Here is a 14,781-nt window from a genome sequence, read left to right as displayed (position 1 = left end):
ATGTTAAGCTCAACAGGAGAATGTTAGGCGCATCAGTGCTGTAAAATGAGTCGCAGCTATTTTTGAGTGCTTTATAATTTCCGATTTTTATTATCGCATTTAAAAAAAAAACAACAAAATTGGTTAAAAATGCACCGCCTGATCACGCGAAATCTATCCTTGTTTGACCAAATTTTATGTAAATTTACCATAGATATACCCATACCATACATAGCTTAGTCTAGTATAATGTTTTATATGTCTGCATAAACAGCAGGATCGTCAGGACCCGCCAGTGGTGCTCCTTTTTTTCAAACGGTATATTTGCGGTATATCAGTATATAATGTTATATTTTCTCAATTTCATCAATCTATTACTTTAATTTTCAATGTTATATAGAAATCCAATAAATGCAAGTATTTCGATTAGGCCAATCATGTATAGAATTGATTCATCAATCGTACAAAATTAAGTGGGCATGGCTAAATGTTCCATATAAATAGTATTATTCATCGGAACAAAGAATATGAGGAATTGGTCGTTTTTTTAATCGAATTTGAATTCGCCGCAGTTCGCTTTAGCAACAATGAGTCCCATTCCATACACAATGTTGCGGCAACATTTACTTGAAACCCGTTTTTTGGTCAAAATAAAATATTTAAAAGCAATTTAAAGAAGCAATCTTGTAGAAAATACATTTATCTATGGGATAAAGCTAGGTGGGCATATCGATATAGCGTGAAATATAGGAAATACCCGATTCGCCGCAGTTTCGCTATTGCAACAATGAATCTCATTCCAAACACAAACATGTTGCTAGTTCCAAGCACACATACCCTGGGGTAAATGGATGTTATAGAATTGTGAATACGTTTGTCATCCCAGGCAAAATCAATTTATTTTCAATATATTTTAATATTATTCAATATTATTTTCATATTTCAACGATATTTTAAAGCTTATTGTCTTCTTGTAGGGACCAAGAATAGGTATCAGGTTCCAGATATATATCTTCATCATCATCATATACATGAATATGTCTAAAGAATATCAATTTGAGAAAATTTCTTTATAAATCACGTTTCATCTTCATATAAAATTAACAAAATAGGGTGCACAAAGACCTATACACGCATCATGTCTTTAAATACCAGCAACATTGCGACTGATTTTTTGTTTAACTATTTTGTTCAAACCTTGTTTCAGCCAAAATACAATAAAAGCAAGGATTAAAAACTATCCAATCTTGTAGAAAATTGATTCATTAATCGGATAAAATTATGTGGGCACGGCTAAAAGTTCTATATAGCTGGTAATATTCAACGGAACAAAGAATATGAGGAATATGTAAAATTGATCTGGTATATTTTGAAAATGAGGCGGTATGTTTCGGTATATTTCTGGGGGTCGGACGTTTCATTGATGGATTAATTTTTATTTAATTTATAATTCGAGAAATATTTAAGTAATTCCCAAATGTAGAAAATTGTATGGACTCTAATTCCTGTTAATAGCGAAAAGCATCAAGTTTGCTGTACAAGAAGGCTGAAGGCGGTGCAAAGTCTTATCAACGCATGATATACACATATTTTCGCTGATGTAAACAAGTGCTCCTCTTCAACTTGGCAATATCCAATATATCCAATTTACAATCAACATAAATACAAAGAACGACGATAAGATAGCTCTAAGAAGACACAGCAAGATTGACAAGATGAACGGAAGGTAAGCCAGCAGTGCGGACTGTTCTATAAATATCTACTTACGGACATACATATGTGCAATTATGTTCCTCCCAGTACTCTCTGTGGCGTTGCGGAGCCGGCCGACTTCCAGGCAGCCGCTGCAACTGCCGCTGCAGCTGCGGCCGCCGCCACTAGGGCCAACAGCTCCTCGGACCGGGATGAGTGGAGCGTGAGCGAATGCGGCTTTATGGATCCCGAAGTGCAGCGCACAATGCGGAGTGGCAGTACCGCAGAAGACATAACACTGTATCCACTGCATGGATGGCTTGATGTAAGCGACGAGTTTCTTGCTGCCTGTAAAGAACTGATACCCGGAGAACTGGCGCAGGACATGATGTTTGGTCTCTTCGAAGCCATGTCTGCGATTGAGATAATGGATCCAAAGATGGATGTGGGCATGGGCTTCGATAAGTTGGATTTGCCTCCGCCCTCCTTTGAGGTAGCCATCGCGGTAAGAATGGAGAAGACAGTCAGTCTCATGCCCAGCTCATCCCTTCATTTGCACCCATTCCAGACGGGCGTTATTAAGCTGGACAACCTTACGCCCACCGAACTGATCGGGATCTTTGATTCTCTATTCTCCTGCGTTGTGTCCTGGCTGGAGGGGAATTCCATGGATCAGGTGCTGTTCAACTGTCTCTATCTGCACGCTCCCTCTAAAATCAAGGACAAGGCGCTGCGCGTCTTCTGCACTGCAGTGCGTAATCTCATTGTGGTCATCAAGAGCATCATCATCATAGCAGGTGTGAACGAGGAGGAGGATTTCCAGCTGTACGGAAACTCTGCACTGTTGGCCGCGGAAAAGGCTCATCCCGGCAATATTTTTGGTTATCTGAAGGAGGTAGAGGACGAGCTGGTGCGCAAATGCAAGCAGCTGACATCGCCGGAAGATCTAATGTCCGTGGTGCATCGACTCCGCTTCATGCGGCACCTGTTCCAGGTCATCTACCAGGTGGAGCAGATGGCGGCCAATGACACCGCAGAAGATACAATAAGCGAGATTTACAAAAATCTAAACGTGGCTTCTGAACTGTTGCCGCTTCTGCGCAAAACCATTGATCGGGGCACCCAGCCCGTTGAGGGCTGTAAGTCAGATGGCAGTGATTGCTTTTTAAGTCGTGTCTAACCAATTGTATTCTCCAGCTGAGGCCCCAAATCCCATCGGCTTCTCGACCCGCATTCATGATCGCACTCAGCCGCCCTCATTTCCTCGCAGCATTAAGATCAGAGACCGTCCAGCCAGCTTTCAGTTTCTAGAGGAGATGATCTCGCGTTTCAAATACGCCTGCAAAGTGACCCGGAATAAGGATTACTTCTCAGCGCTGGTAAGGCTATCGTTAGGACTGTTTGGAAATTGCTACATTTAATTTCGTCCACTTGCAGAACTTCTTTATCGAGTACAGTAAAAAGTCGGGGCAGTGCATCCTTTCGAGGAGCGTTCTGCAGAGTTTGTTCACCGCAAACCTGCGTCTGGTGCATGGTAGAATGCCGATGAAACTGTTTCTGCGGCACTCGGTGCAGGCCTTCAACTCCCCGCCAGTGCTCAGTCCCAAGAATTCGGTGTCCGCTGATCCCAAGGTGCAGCAGCAGCTGGAGAATTTCTTTCGCTACTGCATCAGCCTGAACACCTTCACAATGTTTATACGCATCTGTGGCTTCAATCGCGCAAGGCAGCGGGACAAGCTGGGTCGATTGATTGAGAATTTCGACGCTATACAGGTGGATGCGGCCAGATTGGACTCATTTATGAACCAACTGGCCAACGAGCGGGCTTTGGAGGGAAACGAGCTGCACGCCACTGCACTCAAGCACAGCACCCACTTTTCCACGTGGGTCTTGTATAACTGCTTCCGTGCCATGCTGATCTACCTAATGTCCGGCTTCGAGCTGGAGCTGTATGCTGTGCACGAGTTCCTCTACATCTACTGGTATCCTTACGAGTTTCTGGTGGGCTTCCTCGTTTCGGCGCTGACACGCACGGAAAATATTCTTCTGGCCCAGGAGGAATACGCTGAGCACCTGAGCAAGATTCAAGCGAATGGTGGCACCGTCTCCAAGAACCGCAAGGCGGCCAAGCCCAGGAAGAACAAGAAACTACAGCGTCCGTACCGCTGCGAGATAGTCTTCTATCACGCCCTGCTTAGTCTCTGTGGCGGCATGTACAAGGCTATGGGCGCCCTTACCAAAGACGGACGCGTGCGTCTGCCAATGCCCACTTTTGACAACGAGGAGGTTCGATATAATCGACGATTCCGTCCCTTTGGCGCACTAACCAGTCCTCCGCCTGTCAGCTATCAGGAGTTTAAGAGCATCCGCGATCACATGATGCTTGCTAGCGTCGAAGACCTGTACGCTGTTGCAGCAAAGCATTTCGACCAGGCCCGAAATATTTTGGAAAACATACAGAACCCTGACCAGGAAGTGAGTTTACAATAACAGAATCTCTGACCCAAGCGTCTCGCTCACAGCTCAAATCTGTTACAGGTGCTGGACCTTCTTCAAATCGCTCGAACCAACTTTGTCGTGATGAATGTGCTGGCCCGTGGCCATCAGAAGGATGTGAAGCGCCAGCCAGAGTTTGATTTTTCAAAGCATAGCTATTTCCCCATTATAAAGTTGAAATAAGCGGCTGGCGATCAGATTTTAAATGTGTGCCACCTCTACTAACCATAACCAACTAAATTAAATGTACGTTTGGAGTTTATTTTCAATGGTTCTCTTGCGACACAACGTCCTGCTTGACCATGTGCTCTTCCACATATCCCTCAATGGGGCAGCTCTTGGCACAAGTGTAGACCGCCAGTACGCCCCAGTCCAGAAACTCTTCTTTGAGCAGCACCAAGGTCTGCGGCATGATCTGGAACTCGAATTGACGAATCCCACCGCATTGGCTGCAGTTGGGCAGCGATTTCAGCTGATCCGCCACAGTTGCGGCTGTGTTTGTTATCCAAAGGGGCTCACCGCCGCGCTTGTAGCGCACAATCTGCTCGGGCTCGTCGGCGATTTGCTTCTTAAATTGACGAAACGTCTTGTCATCCGAGCCAGCTGTATTTCCAAAGTACTTGTCCATCTCCGCCTCGGAGACGTTGCTCAGGTCGCCGGTGTTGCCACTGGCCTGTAGCGCTTCAAACTCTGCCAAACGGGCGTCGTCATCTTTGTGATCTTCTTCAACCGGCCTCGTGGGATTGCTCTCTATCACAATCTCAAATTCTTCAAATTCTATCGCTTTAAGCGGCTTGTGCGGCACCGCGTTCGATGACCCGCAGTTAGCCTTGTGGTCGGACCAATGTGCCCGCTGATGAGCAGAGGAACAATAATAGATGGTTTTGCAGCGGCTGCAGGCGTGCGGAGCATAACAGCCGCAGGCGGCACATACTTTTTTCAGGCATGGTATGGGGGGCTGGAAAAAAGTATACACGTCTATATAGATAGTTCGAAAAACCCTTCGTTTCATAGCTTACCAAAGGTTCCCCATCGTCTTCCGCAGCCTGTTCTGAGAAGAATTTGTTTTTCAGTGCCAGCTGAGACCTCAGCACTGTGAAATTTCTGGACAAGCCACAAACATGAGTCGCAGGATAGCCACAAAACACACAGTTTAAAGCACTTACTCTGCACTATGATCCTGCTGGCAATCTGCGTTCCGGCACACGAAAATATAAATCGACCGATGAAAATTGAAATCATCCTCGTGGGGGGCATAAAGTTGGGCTAAGAAAACTTTTGGCGCCATGCACTTTTGACACTGCAGCTGTTTGGGGTCCGGGAGTGCCTCCAGCTCCAGCCAGGCCGGTAGTCCACCCAATTTGCTGGGGAAGTAGCGGTTAGTCAACCAACCATTATTGTCCCGTTTCTCGGCAAAACCCAAATCAATTTCCATGTTTTTAACGTGCAGGCTGGCGTCTGACCCTCAGAAATATACCGTATAACCCACGTAAACCCCCTTTATTTAAACAGGTGAAAAACTTAAGCTAAGCTGCGGAAATGGATTACTCAGAGAAAATCCTGCTGTTTCTAGTCGTTTGATTGCACTGTGTAACCAAATCAAAACAAGGCGTACGCAAAAAAAAAAACGTTTGCTCAAAACAGGGGGTTTCCCTTACTTGTTTTGTGGTAGAGTTAATACCGTTCAGTTCAGAAGAGCCAGTGTATGAGTCATAAGTTAATGAAGAACCAATATCTCATAACCATGGTTCCATAGCAATTCAATTTCAAATAAACCAGTCATGTAGAAAATGGTTTCAATCCTTGACTGAGAACGATTAACCCACTGTAAGACAAGGGGGTTATTTTAAAATTCCACCGAAAATTTAAAAAATTAAATTTTAGCGTTGTTCAAATGAGTGATATCGTGGTTTTTTTTTAGTTCAGAGGAAAGATTGCATGGGTCTACAAGAAGAACTTACAATCAGTAATGTTTGACGCCATTTACCTCAAATCGTTGAATGGAGGAGGGTTAACTGGGCAAAGTTAGATTTCTAACGATATACGAGGCACCAAAATTGAGGCAAAAACAATCAAAGCAATTGCTGCAGCAAGAAAACAAGACAAGTATTTAAAACAAGTCAGTCAAGTAGGACATTGATTTATTAATCGGATAAAATTATGTGGGCCGGGCTGCACATTCTATGTAGCTAGTAATATTCGACGGAACATCAAAGTCGAGGAATATCTATAATACAACTCGAATTCGTCAGTATATTTTCGGTATATTTTTAAAACGAGACTGTATATTTTTGAAAATTTCTAGGGTTACACAGTATTGGAATATCCGCGGTCACACTAGTTCTCGCAGCCCGTTCCGTTCGGATTTAATTTTTATTTAATTTACAATTAACGGAGTAACGTGTGCGAGAAATGTTTATTCACTAACTCATTCCCAAATGTAGAAAATTGTGTGTGATTTTATTTCCTGTTGCTAGCGAAGAGGACAGCAACAAGTTTGTGTAAGAGCAGATTGGATTGTGAAAGCGCAGCAAAGATTTGTCAACGCAAACAAAGAAGAAGAGCATAACAGCGCCATAGTATTTGTTAATAATAATATCAGTCGCAGCAGCTGCTGCCGCTGAAGCGCCAATAACGACAACAGCAGCCCCCAGCCCCAGTCCCTCAATTGCGGAAGCTGAAACTGCCTTATCGTGTGTTGCTTGTTGCCTTCGGGTGTGCTAAAAATAAAACCCACCCACCCACACGACTACAGATTTTGGCAACAGCACGGGGCAAGGTGAACCTGGTGTGGACTCTTCCAGCACGCTTCTGGCTAAGAAGGTTTTGCCAATGCAGGGACAATGCAGAAATGAAAATTCATAAATACAACGTACCACTGGGAATTTCCGTAAGTAATTTGCTCTTTCCCTGTCATTCCCCCTCAAAATTGGGGTTACATTGGGTTGGAAGGGAAATGGGAATCCGGTTGCCAGCAGAGGCAGATTGCAATTGCAGGAAATAGATTGCTGGTCGGGATGAGCAGATGGTACCAGCAGAAAGTATTCTCAGGCCGGGTGAGCTTTTATTTTGCTAAATTTAGTGCCGCATTGTAGAAAATAAGAATTGGAACACCCTGCCCGACGCTTGCCGGTCACACACACACACATGTACGAGCACCGTACACGGGCATATAATCTATAGACCTGGCTAACATCGTGCCAAGTCTGGCCCTCTTGACGACTGACTACCACCATCTTATTGCATCGCCAATCCTCTGTTAACCTGAAATGGCTAATCAATATTTCATTTAATAGACCAGACCAGCAATGCAAACATTCGCCATCAGCATCGGGCCATAGCCTAAGTCAATAAAAGCTTCCAATCCCGACCATATTGTGTCCATTGTCATTTTGTCAACACATGATTTTGGGCAAATTTTCGGCCAAATTCAAAGGCTTGTTGGCTCGCTTCCACACTGCCGCCTGCACGCCGCCTGCTTCTGGTGTTGTTTGCCCATAACCGAGGCGATGTCGCCTCTCGTGGCCATCATAGCCAGGCTATTCTGACGGTTTTACATGCCCATCACCATGTGTGTCAACCGCTTTATGACATCCAACTGACATCCCTACGAGGATGTATTGAAAATTCAATTACAATTCAGCTCAATCGCAATGCAGGCAACTGGATGGAATTCTATGAAATTCCCTGCATGCTGCTGCCAATCCGGAAAATTAAGGGAAAACCAGCTCATAGAACGAGCGAAGCTCCGTCATGTCTAAACGGATTCCGAACAATTGGCCCAATTTGCATGAGAAATCCATCGACACTCCTAGCCCATGCCCAGGCATGTTCTCAGCTGCAGGCTGGCATCTTAGTTTCTGCGAAGTTTCCAATTTATTTCTGCTGCTATTTTGCTGTTCTGGCATACTCGTATTGCACTTATTGATTTAAATTCCTCATTTATCTGTTAGTTCACAACTGACTGCTGTACTTATTCCCTTCCCCCGGCCCCACCTCTGGTTTTATATTATTCTAGTATGGATTCTCTGTTTCTTTACTTCTGTTTCTGATTCTGATTCTCTTTCCATTTGAAATTAAATAAAATGTAATTTCAAAGTGGATTCTCTCTCTAGACTGGGAATTGGAATATTTACCTACGGCAAACATTTTTTCATTAAAAGTCCATTCAATGACGCGTTAATTTTGACAATTAGAGGACACGAATTTCACCAGCATTGACATCTTTTTCTGCATTTAAATTAGCTTCGGTGCAGCCTGGGTTTGCCCTGGACTACCGTCCATGCATAGAGGCCTCTAGAAGTCCTTCCTACCTCGTTGTCCCTGGCAACAGGAAGCTGGAGCCCGCAACCTGACTGACGGGCGAGCTGCATTTAAGAGAATTGCTGAGCTCTCGCTCTCGCTAATAAGCTTATGCGCCACTGAAAATAGTTTGCATCCAATTAAGAAAACCGTTGAGTGCAGAGCAAAAGGCAGAGCCCCACTCCACTACACAGCAGCTGTAACATGATTTATTGGCTTAACTTTGCTTTTAGCATCACAGGTACCCCCGTACCGCAAGGGCTACCTGTGCAACGTCAAAGCTCATTCCCTGTCCGATGAGGAGTCATTTAAGGTAGTAAAACGTACCACTCTTGCTTAAAGTTACATACGTCTACGGGGCACATCCTCCCTCCTCTTGTTTTTCAAACATTCCATAAGCTCCACCTAAATATTTGCACCCAATCCTATCAAATACATACATATGTATGTACATATGTGTTTTTTTAGTTATCACTGTCGTTGGTACAAATACATACATATGTATAGAGGTACACTTAAATGTATACGCTCTGCGCCACTTAAATAGTAGTACATTATGTATGCATCCATATGTACATACATATATGTTAATATGTACATCAACGCAATAAAACAAAAGAACATTTTAGCCAATATCATTTGGTATGTGACACCAAATTTCTTTTGGTTTCGGTTAAACTTGTTGAAAAATTGATATTCTCTTTCTAATGGTCGTAGTCCAAGATCATAGAATCAGATATAAAACGAGAGCAAATGGAGAAAAGCAGAGAAACACTAAATTCTTTGAATTAATTATCTAATGTAGTAGTACATATGTATTTGTATATATATATATTTGCAGGTGTGCTATTCAAGTGGCGCGGAGTGTGTTTTGCTTTCAATCAACCGTTATCAGTGTTTTACGCTCTGTCTCCATCTCCCTCCCACGCACTCGGTCACCGTTCATGCCGTGACTAGTTTCTCCTCTCTCTTCTCTACATATGTACATATATCGCATTTTCTGTTTTCGCTTACTTACTTACTTATCCTCCTCTTTCTCTTCACCCTTTGCTTCGGTGTTCTGGTTTGCATTTTGATTGCACACCAAACCGTGAAATGAGTCACTTCTCAAGGTTACTCCAACGGTTCTCTCTCGTTCTCTTTTCGCAGAATTGTTGTTGCTACTGCCTAAAGGCCAATGTACGATCTTTGGCTTATTTTACGATAGCCAGCCGATATCAAAATAATTATAAATGCGAGAGTGAGTGTGTGTGTGTGTGTATAGAGCGATAATGCGTGTGTATGTTTGTGTGTGGCTCGCATCATGTATCGTGGGGCTTCGGTTGAACATTTGTACGATTTCGCATTGTTGTGCGAGAAGAAGGAACAACTTTTCTTGAAATTTCACTCTCAATTGATATTCAATTTCCAAATAGAGTTTTGCGGAAAGCTCCTCCCTCGTAGAAGCAATAATTTGCGATCAGGGGAAATCCCCTTTATCCGTTAGTGTTTCCTGCCTAAAACAACAATGATTCATTGAAAACGAGTACTCGTAACAGCCAGACCTGACGATGATGATCCCCCCTAATCCAATCATTCTGTTATCCAATCACCTGCCTTTTGAATGATTCATTGCATTGCGGCAGTCTTTTGTTGAAACTCTAATCATAGGTGAGAAGTCTGGGTTGAGTGGGTGCTCCTCCTTGTTGCCAACGCCAACTGTTTTACTCGGGAAACAAAGGCCTGCCGAGCTCCAAGCTAGTGGCACGGCACTATCGATGACGAGCCCGCACATTTCCATTGTTTGCTGTTATCAGGCCAGTTATTGTTACTCCACTTGAGGCTAAAACATGCATTGTTTAGTTAGTGCATGTTTTGTGCGAGATGGACAGTTGGGCGTTGGGCGTTGGGCAGGCGGTGTATGGTACTAAAAGATGCATGTTGGGTGGCACGTGCAGCCGGGAGGGGACAATCATTGTTGGGTAATTGCTTTGCCCTGCCTGCAGGCTCATCCACACATTCACATCCATCCACCCATCGACATTATCCTTGTGAAATCAATAGCAAGTGAGATTCCAAAGCATCTCGAGACTTGTTGTAACCTTGTATCGCTTTTGTGGCCTTGTTGCAGGACCGTGAGGCGCGCTGAATGAGAGTCCTTAAAGCAACATGTCGGATTTTGTGCCCCGCGACATTCTGCCCGACTTGTGGCAGGAGATACTTCAGCGTCACTGGTCGTTCCTCGAGACGGAGGAGAGCATTCAAAAGCTCGAGGAGCGCAAGAAGCTAGAGGGTTTGTATAAGTTCTGCTGGAATGCTGGAACAAAACTAATTAATTGTTTTTTATTTGCAGGCTGCCTCAAGGAGTTCCTCTGCGTGGTGCCGCACGATCGCAAGTTCTTTCTGCCAGAGACAGGGCACATCCTGCGCAAATCGGTGCGAGAGCTGACCGACTTCACGGCGCAAAATGCCATCGTGGGATTCGAGACTATCAGCCAGTATGCCAACAACTTGTTTACCAAACCCTGGCGGAAGGAGTACCGAACCCTCAAGGTTGGCTTGTGGCCCATTCTTCACCCATTTGATTGTTGATCAAACGGATTCCCCGACTTTCTGCTTTCAGACCTATTCGGGATGCTATCAGCATGACGTCCTGACTCGTCTGCTCGACGCTGACCAGCTCTTTCTGGCCATGGGCTATAGGCGCATATCGGAGGATACATTTGTCCTGGAGGGCCCCATCTGCCCCGATCAGGTGACAAATGTATCGCGTGATGCCATGGCCGCCTACGTAGAGTGCCAGATCATGAAGCATATCCATGCAGGCGTCCATGCAGAGGGTTTCCCATGCAGCTGGAAGGAGATTTTTCAATATCGAGAGCGCCACATTGGAGGCACCACGCATTCGATCAAGGAGATTGTCTTCCACCTGAATGAGAAGCGACTGCGCAAGGAGAAAATGTCGGACAACACATACAGCAATGTGGCGACAATTGCCACCCAGCCCCCGAAGAGCAGGGTAGCGGATGGCAGCGTGAGTGCGAGCCCCTGCGCTTTGCATGGCAACAACCTGGTGCATCCCGCTAGCTCAAACAGCTGCGCCATTCATCCCAATGTTGTTTCCCCAAATCTCAGTCACGACTCGTTGTCGGGGAAATACTTACCGCCATATCCCGCACATCCGCAGCAGCAGCCTCAGCTCCAGCAAACGGCTGGAGGAGGGCTGATGACCCACTCGCGTAGCCTTGATCACTACCAGGAGCCTCACAATGTCCTCCCACATCGACACTCCTTCGATCAGCAGTGCCAGGCCATGCATCAGCACCCCCATCTCTACGAGGAACCCTACGATTGTCTGGACGGACTGAGTATGGGCAGCAGTGCCTCCTATGCGGCAGTCGCCGGTGGCTACAATGCTCCTGGCAATCGTTATCCCCTTCCCTACAACATCTCCAACCAACTGAATGCCCAGTATGCCACGCCCGCCGATGTCTTTACGAATTCAGAGCACAATATGTACGCGACCATTGAGAAGACGGGCGTCTTGGCCTCTGGGCCGGTACACAGCTGTGACTATCACAGGCGTCAGGGTCAGGCCCCACCCTCGGGGGCTGCCGTCGCCGCCATGGCAGCCATGCAGCACAGACAGAGCACGTATCCGCCAGATCATCATCTGATCGATTTCGACGAACGTGCCAATTTGATGCAGCACGACTATGGTGCCCATGACTACCATCCGCGGCTGTACGAGCAACGGAGCCATGGGGGCTACCTGCGTGGCAATTCTGTAATTTACGCGCCACCCCCTGAGCCGACGTCGTATGGGGGCTACGACCTGCCCACGACGCTGCCACACTCGCAGCCGCCGCCACCGACTGCTCAAGACAGGTATGTCTATGCTCGGCCTGTGCCCAAGAGCAGTCGGACACGGGCGCTGGCAGAGTCTGGCTGCGACTCGCGACAAGCCGATCGCGACCTGATGCAGGTAAGTGCCAAAGCTTGTTCACATTCTCCTTAGCTAGTGCAAATATTGACTATTTTCTGGCTACAGGATCCGATGGACAATAATCGCAAAAAGCACAAGGAATTGAAGGAGCGGGCTAGTCGGATGGCGCCCGCGGATGCATACCACAGGAGAGCAGCAGCTAACGATCCTGATATACCCACCACTGTTACGGACATGACAGCGGGCTACGAGACGGCGAGTTTGGATGATTTCGTAACGCTGAGCAGCGCATCCCCGCCCCTGATGCCCAAGGTGCAGGAGGGTGTCGGCAGCTTTGAGTCCTGGAACTATGTATTTAAGAACCTGGAGCGCTCTGGCTACTCCAAAGACTTGGGGGATCGTGAGGATTTGCTAGTGCAAAGCTTGGATTTGGACTCGTTGAACATATCCAATGACAGCGCAAATCCTGCTGAAAAAAGTACGCGACGCGACACAGCCAAAACGCAGACGGTAACACGTGCAGCTAGTGCAGCTGCTGTGGAGGCAAGTGGTGGGAAGGGAACACGTTTCAGTTCAGCCACTACGGAGACAAGTGGGGGGAAGGCACGCACACTGGAGAAGAAGACTGGGGCCATCCGAAGGGAGGCCAAGGTTGTGCAGGCGCCAGCGCCCACGTTGGTGCCGAACAGAAGCAGCACTGGCGTGAAGAAAGTGAAGTCCGCCTTGAAAACGGCCACAATAGACAATAGAGGCACAGGATCGCGAAATCGTAGCGGAGCTGGGCCAAAGCATCCTCCGCCAGTGTCCACGCAACTGATTGTGACGAGCCCGAATGAGTGGAGTTGTCGTTTCTGCACGTTCCTTAACCCAGACACGAAGCGCATCTGTGAGATGTGCTGCCGCAGCAAGGATTTCAATCTGGAGGCAGCCACAGCGGCGTCGTCATCGGCAGCGGCTGCAGCTGCAGCGGCGAGCGTCTCCCATGCTTCCTCAACCTGCGTTTAGGCGATAGACTGGACAAACTCCCCTCCCCCCTACACCTTCATCCCCTTAGTGATACAAAACAGTGCAGTGAAAAGCTAAATATATTTTTATACGACCCATATGTAGCCCTGTGCGTGTCTCTAAGATCTAGTCTCGTAGCCTACGAATCGCAGCCACCTTTTGTTGTGGAGCGAAGGAGCATCACCAGCAGGGCAGGTGCATCACCTGCATCTAGTGCATACGAACTATTCTATTTAGTTAGCCCTACCTGTAAACACACGCTTTAATTAGTTATAGATTGTTTCCCCGTTGTTGAGGCCGCCGCTTCTGTTTCAAATTAGTGCCTCCCTGTCTGCTGTCCCCACACGAGCATACAGTATACATGCGAAAACAAATGGATTTTATAGATTTGTGAGCGCGTGCCAGACAGCGATAGACAGCGAGAGAGTAAAACACGAACTTTGTATATTTGTAGGAAATGGAAAAACAACTGATAATTATATACTTTATATTCATAGTTGCATTCATAGTACGTACATATATCCGAAACTGAGCGAAAATGAACTTTATATTCATACATATATATATATTCACCAAATCTCGAACAGCCAATATACCTTTATTGACCTTTTCATACTAAATAATACCTATAACTGTAGCATAAGTAATTGAAATTTGAGTAACGATCGAGCAGAAAGAACAGAACTGGTACGGGTAAGGGTACGGGTACGAGTACGGGTACGGGTTGTTAACTTACAATTTTTGATTCGAATTTTACTGAAACGAAAGGAAGTAAGAGTATAGTGCAAATATCTACAAATGAACTATTATACGTTTATTCTCCCCAGTCCTCCCCTCATGAGAGGAGCAGAGGAGCTCAACGGAATTAAAAAGGGCATAGACAGAGGATCAAGCAAACTGCTCATCCCACCCACCCCAATGCTAGATAGCCAGAACCCCGCCACACGAGCACACAGACAGTGTCCCCCCTCCCACGCAATGCAATTTGTTTGTTGAAATGTTAAGATTAATGTTGATAGAGTAGGAACCCGGAAAGATGCGAAAGCATATACGATATTTTTATAAATAAAAGAAACCACGTACCTATTGCTCTTTGTTAAATATGTATATTTAATTGGGTTTTATTTGATTTGATTAATTTATTGTTAGTATTTTGAGACCCAAATGCCTTTTGTAATAACCACTGCAGACAAATCCAAAAATGATGAAATAATAAGTAGATAAAACCACATTTTGCTGAAACTTTCAAGCGCAATCTTCGCTCAAAATTATAATAAAAATCGAAAACTCCAAAACAAAAACTAAAATTAATTTAATATTATGGCATGCTATTACCGAATGAATTTAGAGGCAATCTTTTTCCCGAAACCTTAAAGAATGAA

At 45.6% G+C, this 14,781-nt stretch overlaps 3 protein-coding genes across 3 annotated transcripts; 2 read left to right on the top strand and 1 right to left on the bottom strand.

The window, feature by feature from the left end:
- Nucleotides 1-1,409: 1,409 nt before the first annotated feature.
- Nucleotides 1,410-4,429, top strand: Naa35 (N-alpha-acetyltransferase 35). Its single transcript, XM_001360869.4, has 6 exons — nucleotides 1,410-1,705; nucleotides 1,780-2,176; nucleotides 2,240-2,810; nucleotides 2,869-3,050; nucleotides 3,109-4,146; nucleotides 4,210-4,429. The coding sequence occupies exons 1-6, from the start codon at nucleotides 1,695-1,697 to the stop codon at nucleotides 4,348-4,350; spliced, it is 2,340 nt and encodes a 779-aa protein (XP_001360906.3). The 5' UTR covers nucleotides 1,410-1,694; the 3' UTR covers nucleotides 4,351-4,429.
- On the bottom strand, nucleotides 4,408-5,685 carry Zfrp8 (Zinc finger protein RP-8). The gene is made up of 3 exons (XM_001360868.4): nucleotides 5,334-5,685; nucleotides 5,187-5,271; nucleotides 4,408-5,125 (listed from the first exon to the last, which is right to left on the bottom strand). Exons 1-3 carry the CDS (start codon nucleotides 5,600-5,602, stop codon nucleotides 4,433-4,435), a joined length of 1,047 nt encoding a protein of 348 aa, XP_001360905.3. The 5' UTR covers nucleotides 5,603-5,685; the 3' UTR covers nucleotides 4,408-4,432.
- A 799-nt stretch (nucleotides 5,686-6,484) lies between these two features.
- On the top strand, nucleotides 6,485-14,508 carry tamo (PUB and ZnF_RBZ domain-containing protein tamozhennic). Its single transcript, XM_001360867.4, has 5 exons — nucleotides 6,485-7,057; nucleotides 10,580-10,741; nucleotides 10,802-11,001; nucleotides 11,072-12,433; nucleotides 12,500-14,508. Exons 2-5 carry the CDS (start codon nucleotides 10,618-10,620, stop codon nucleotides 13,397-13,399), a joined length of 2,586 nt encoding a protein of 861 aa, XP_001360904.4. The 5' UTR covers nucleotides 6,485-7,057; nucleotides 10,580-10,617; the 3' UTR covers nucleotides 13,400-14,508.
- Nucleotides 14,509-14,781: the final 273 nt, after the last annotated feature.

Source organism: Drosophila pseudoobscura, chromosome 3 (genome assembly GCF_009870125.1).
Source record: "Drosophila pseudoobscura strain MV-25-SWS-2005 chromosome 3, UCI_Dpse_MV25, whole genome shotgun sequence".
Classification (NCBI taxonomy): Eukaryota; Metazoa; Arthropoda; class Insecta; order Diptera; family Drosophilidae; genus Drosophila; species Drosophila pseudoobscura.
This window is presented reverse-complemented; position numbering and strand designations above follow the sequence as displayed.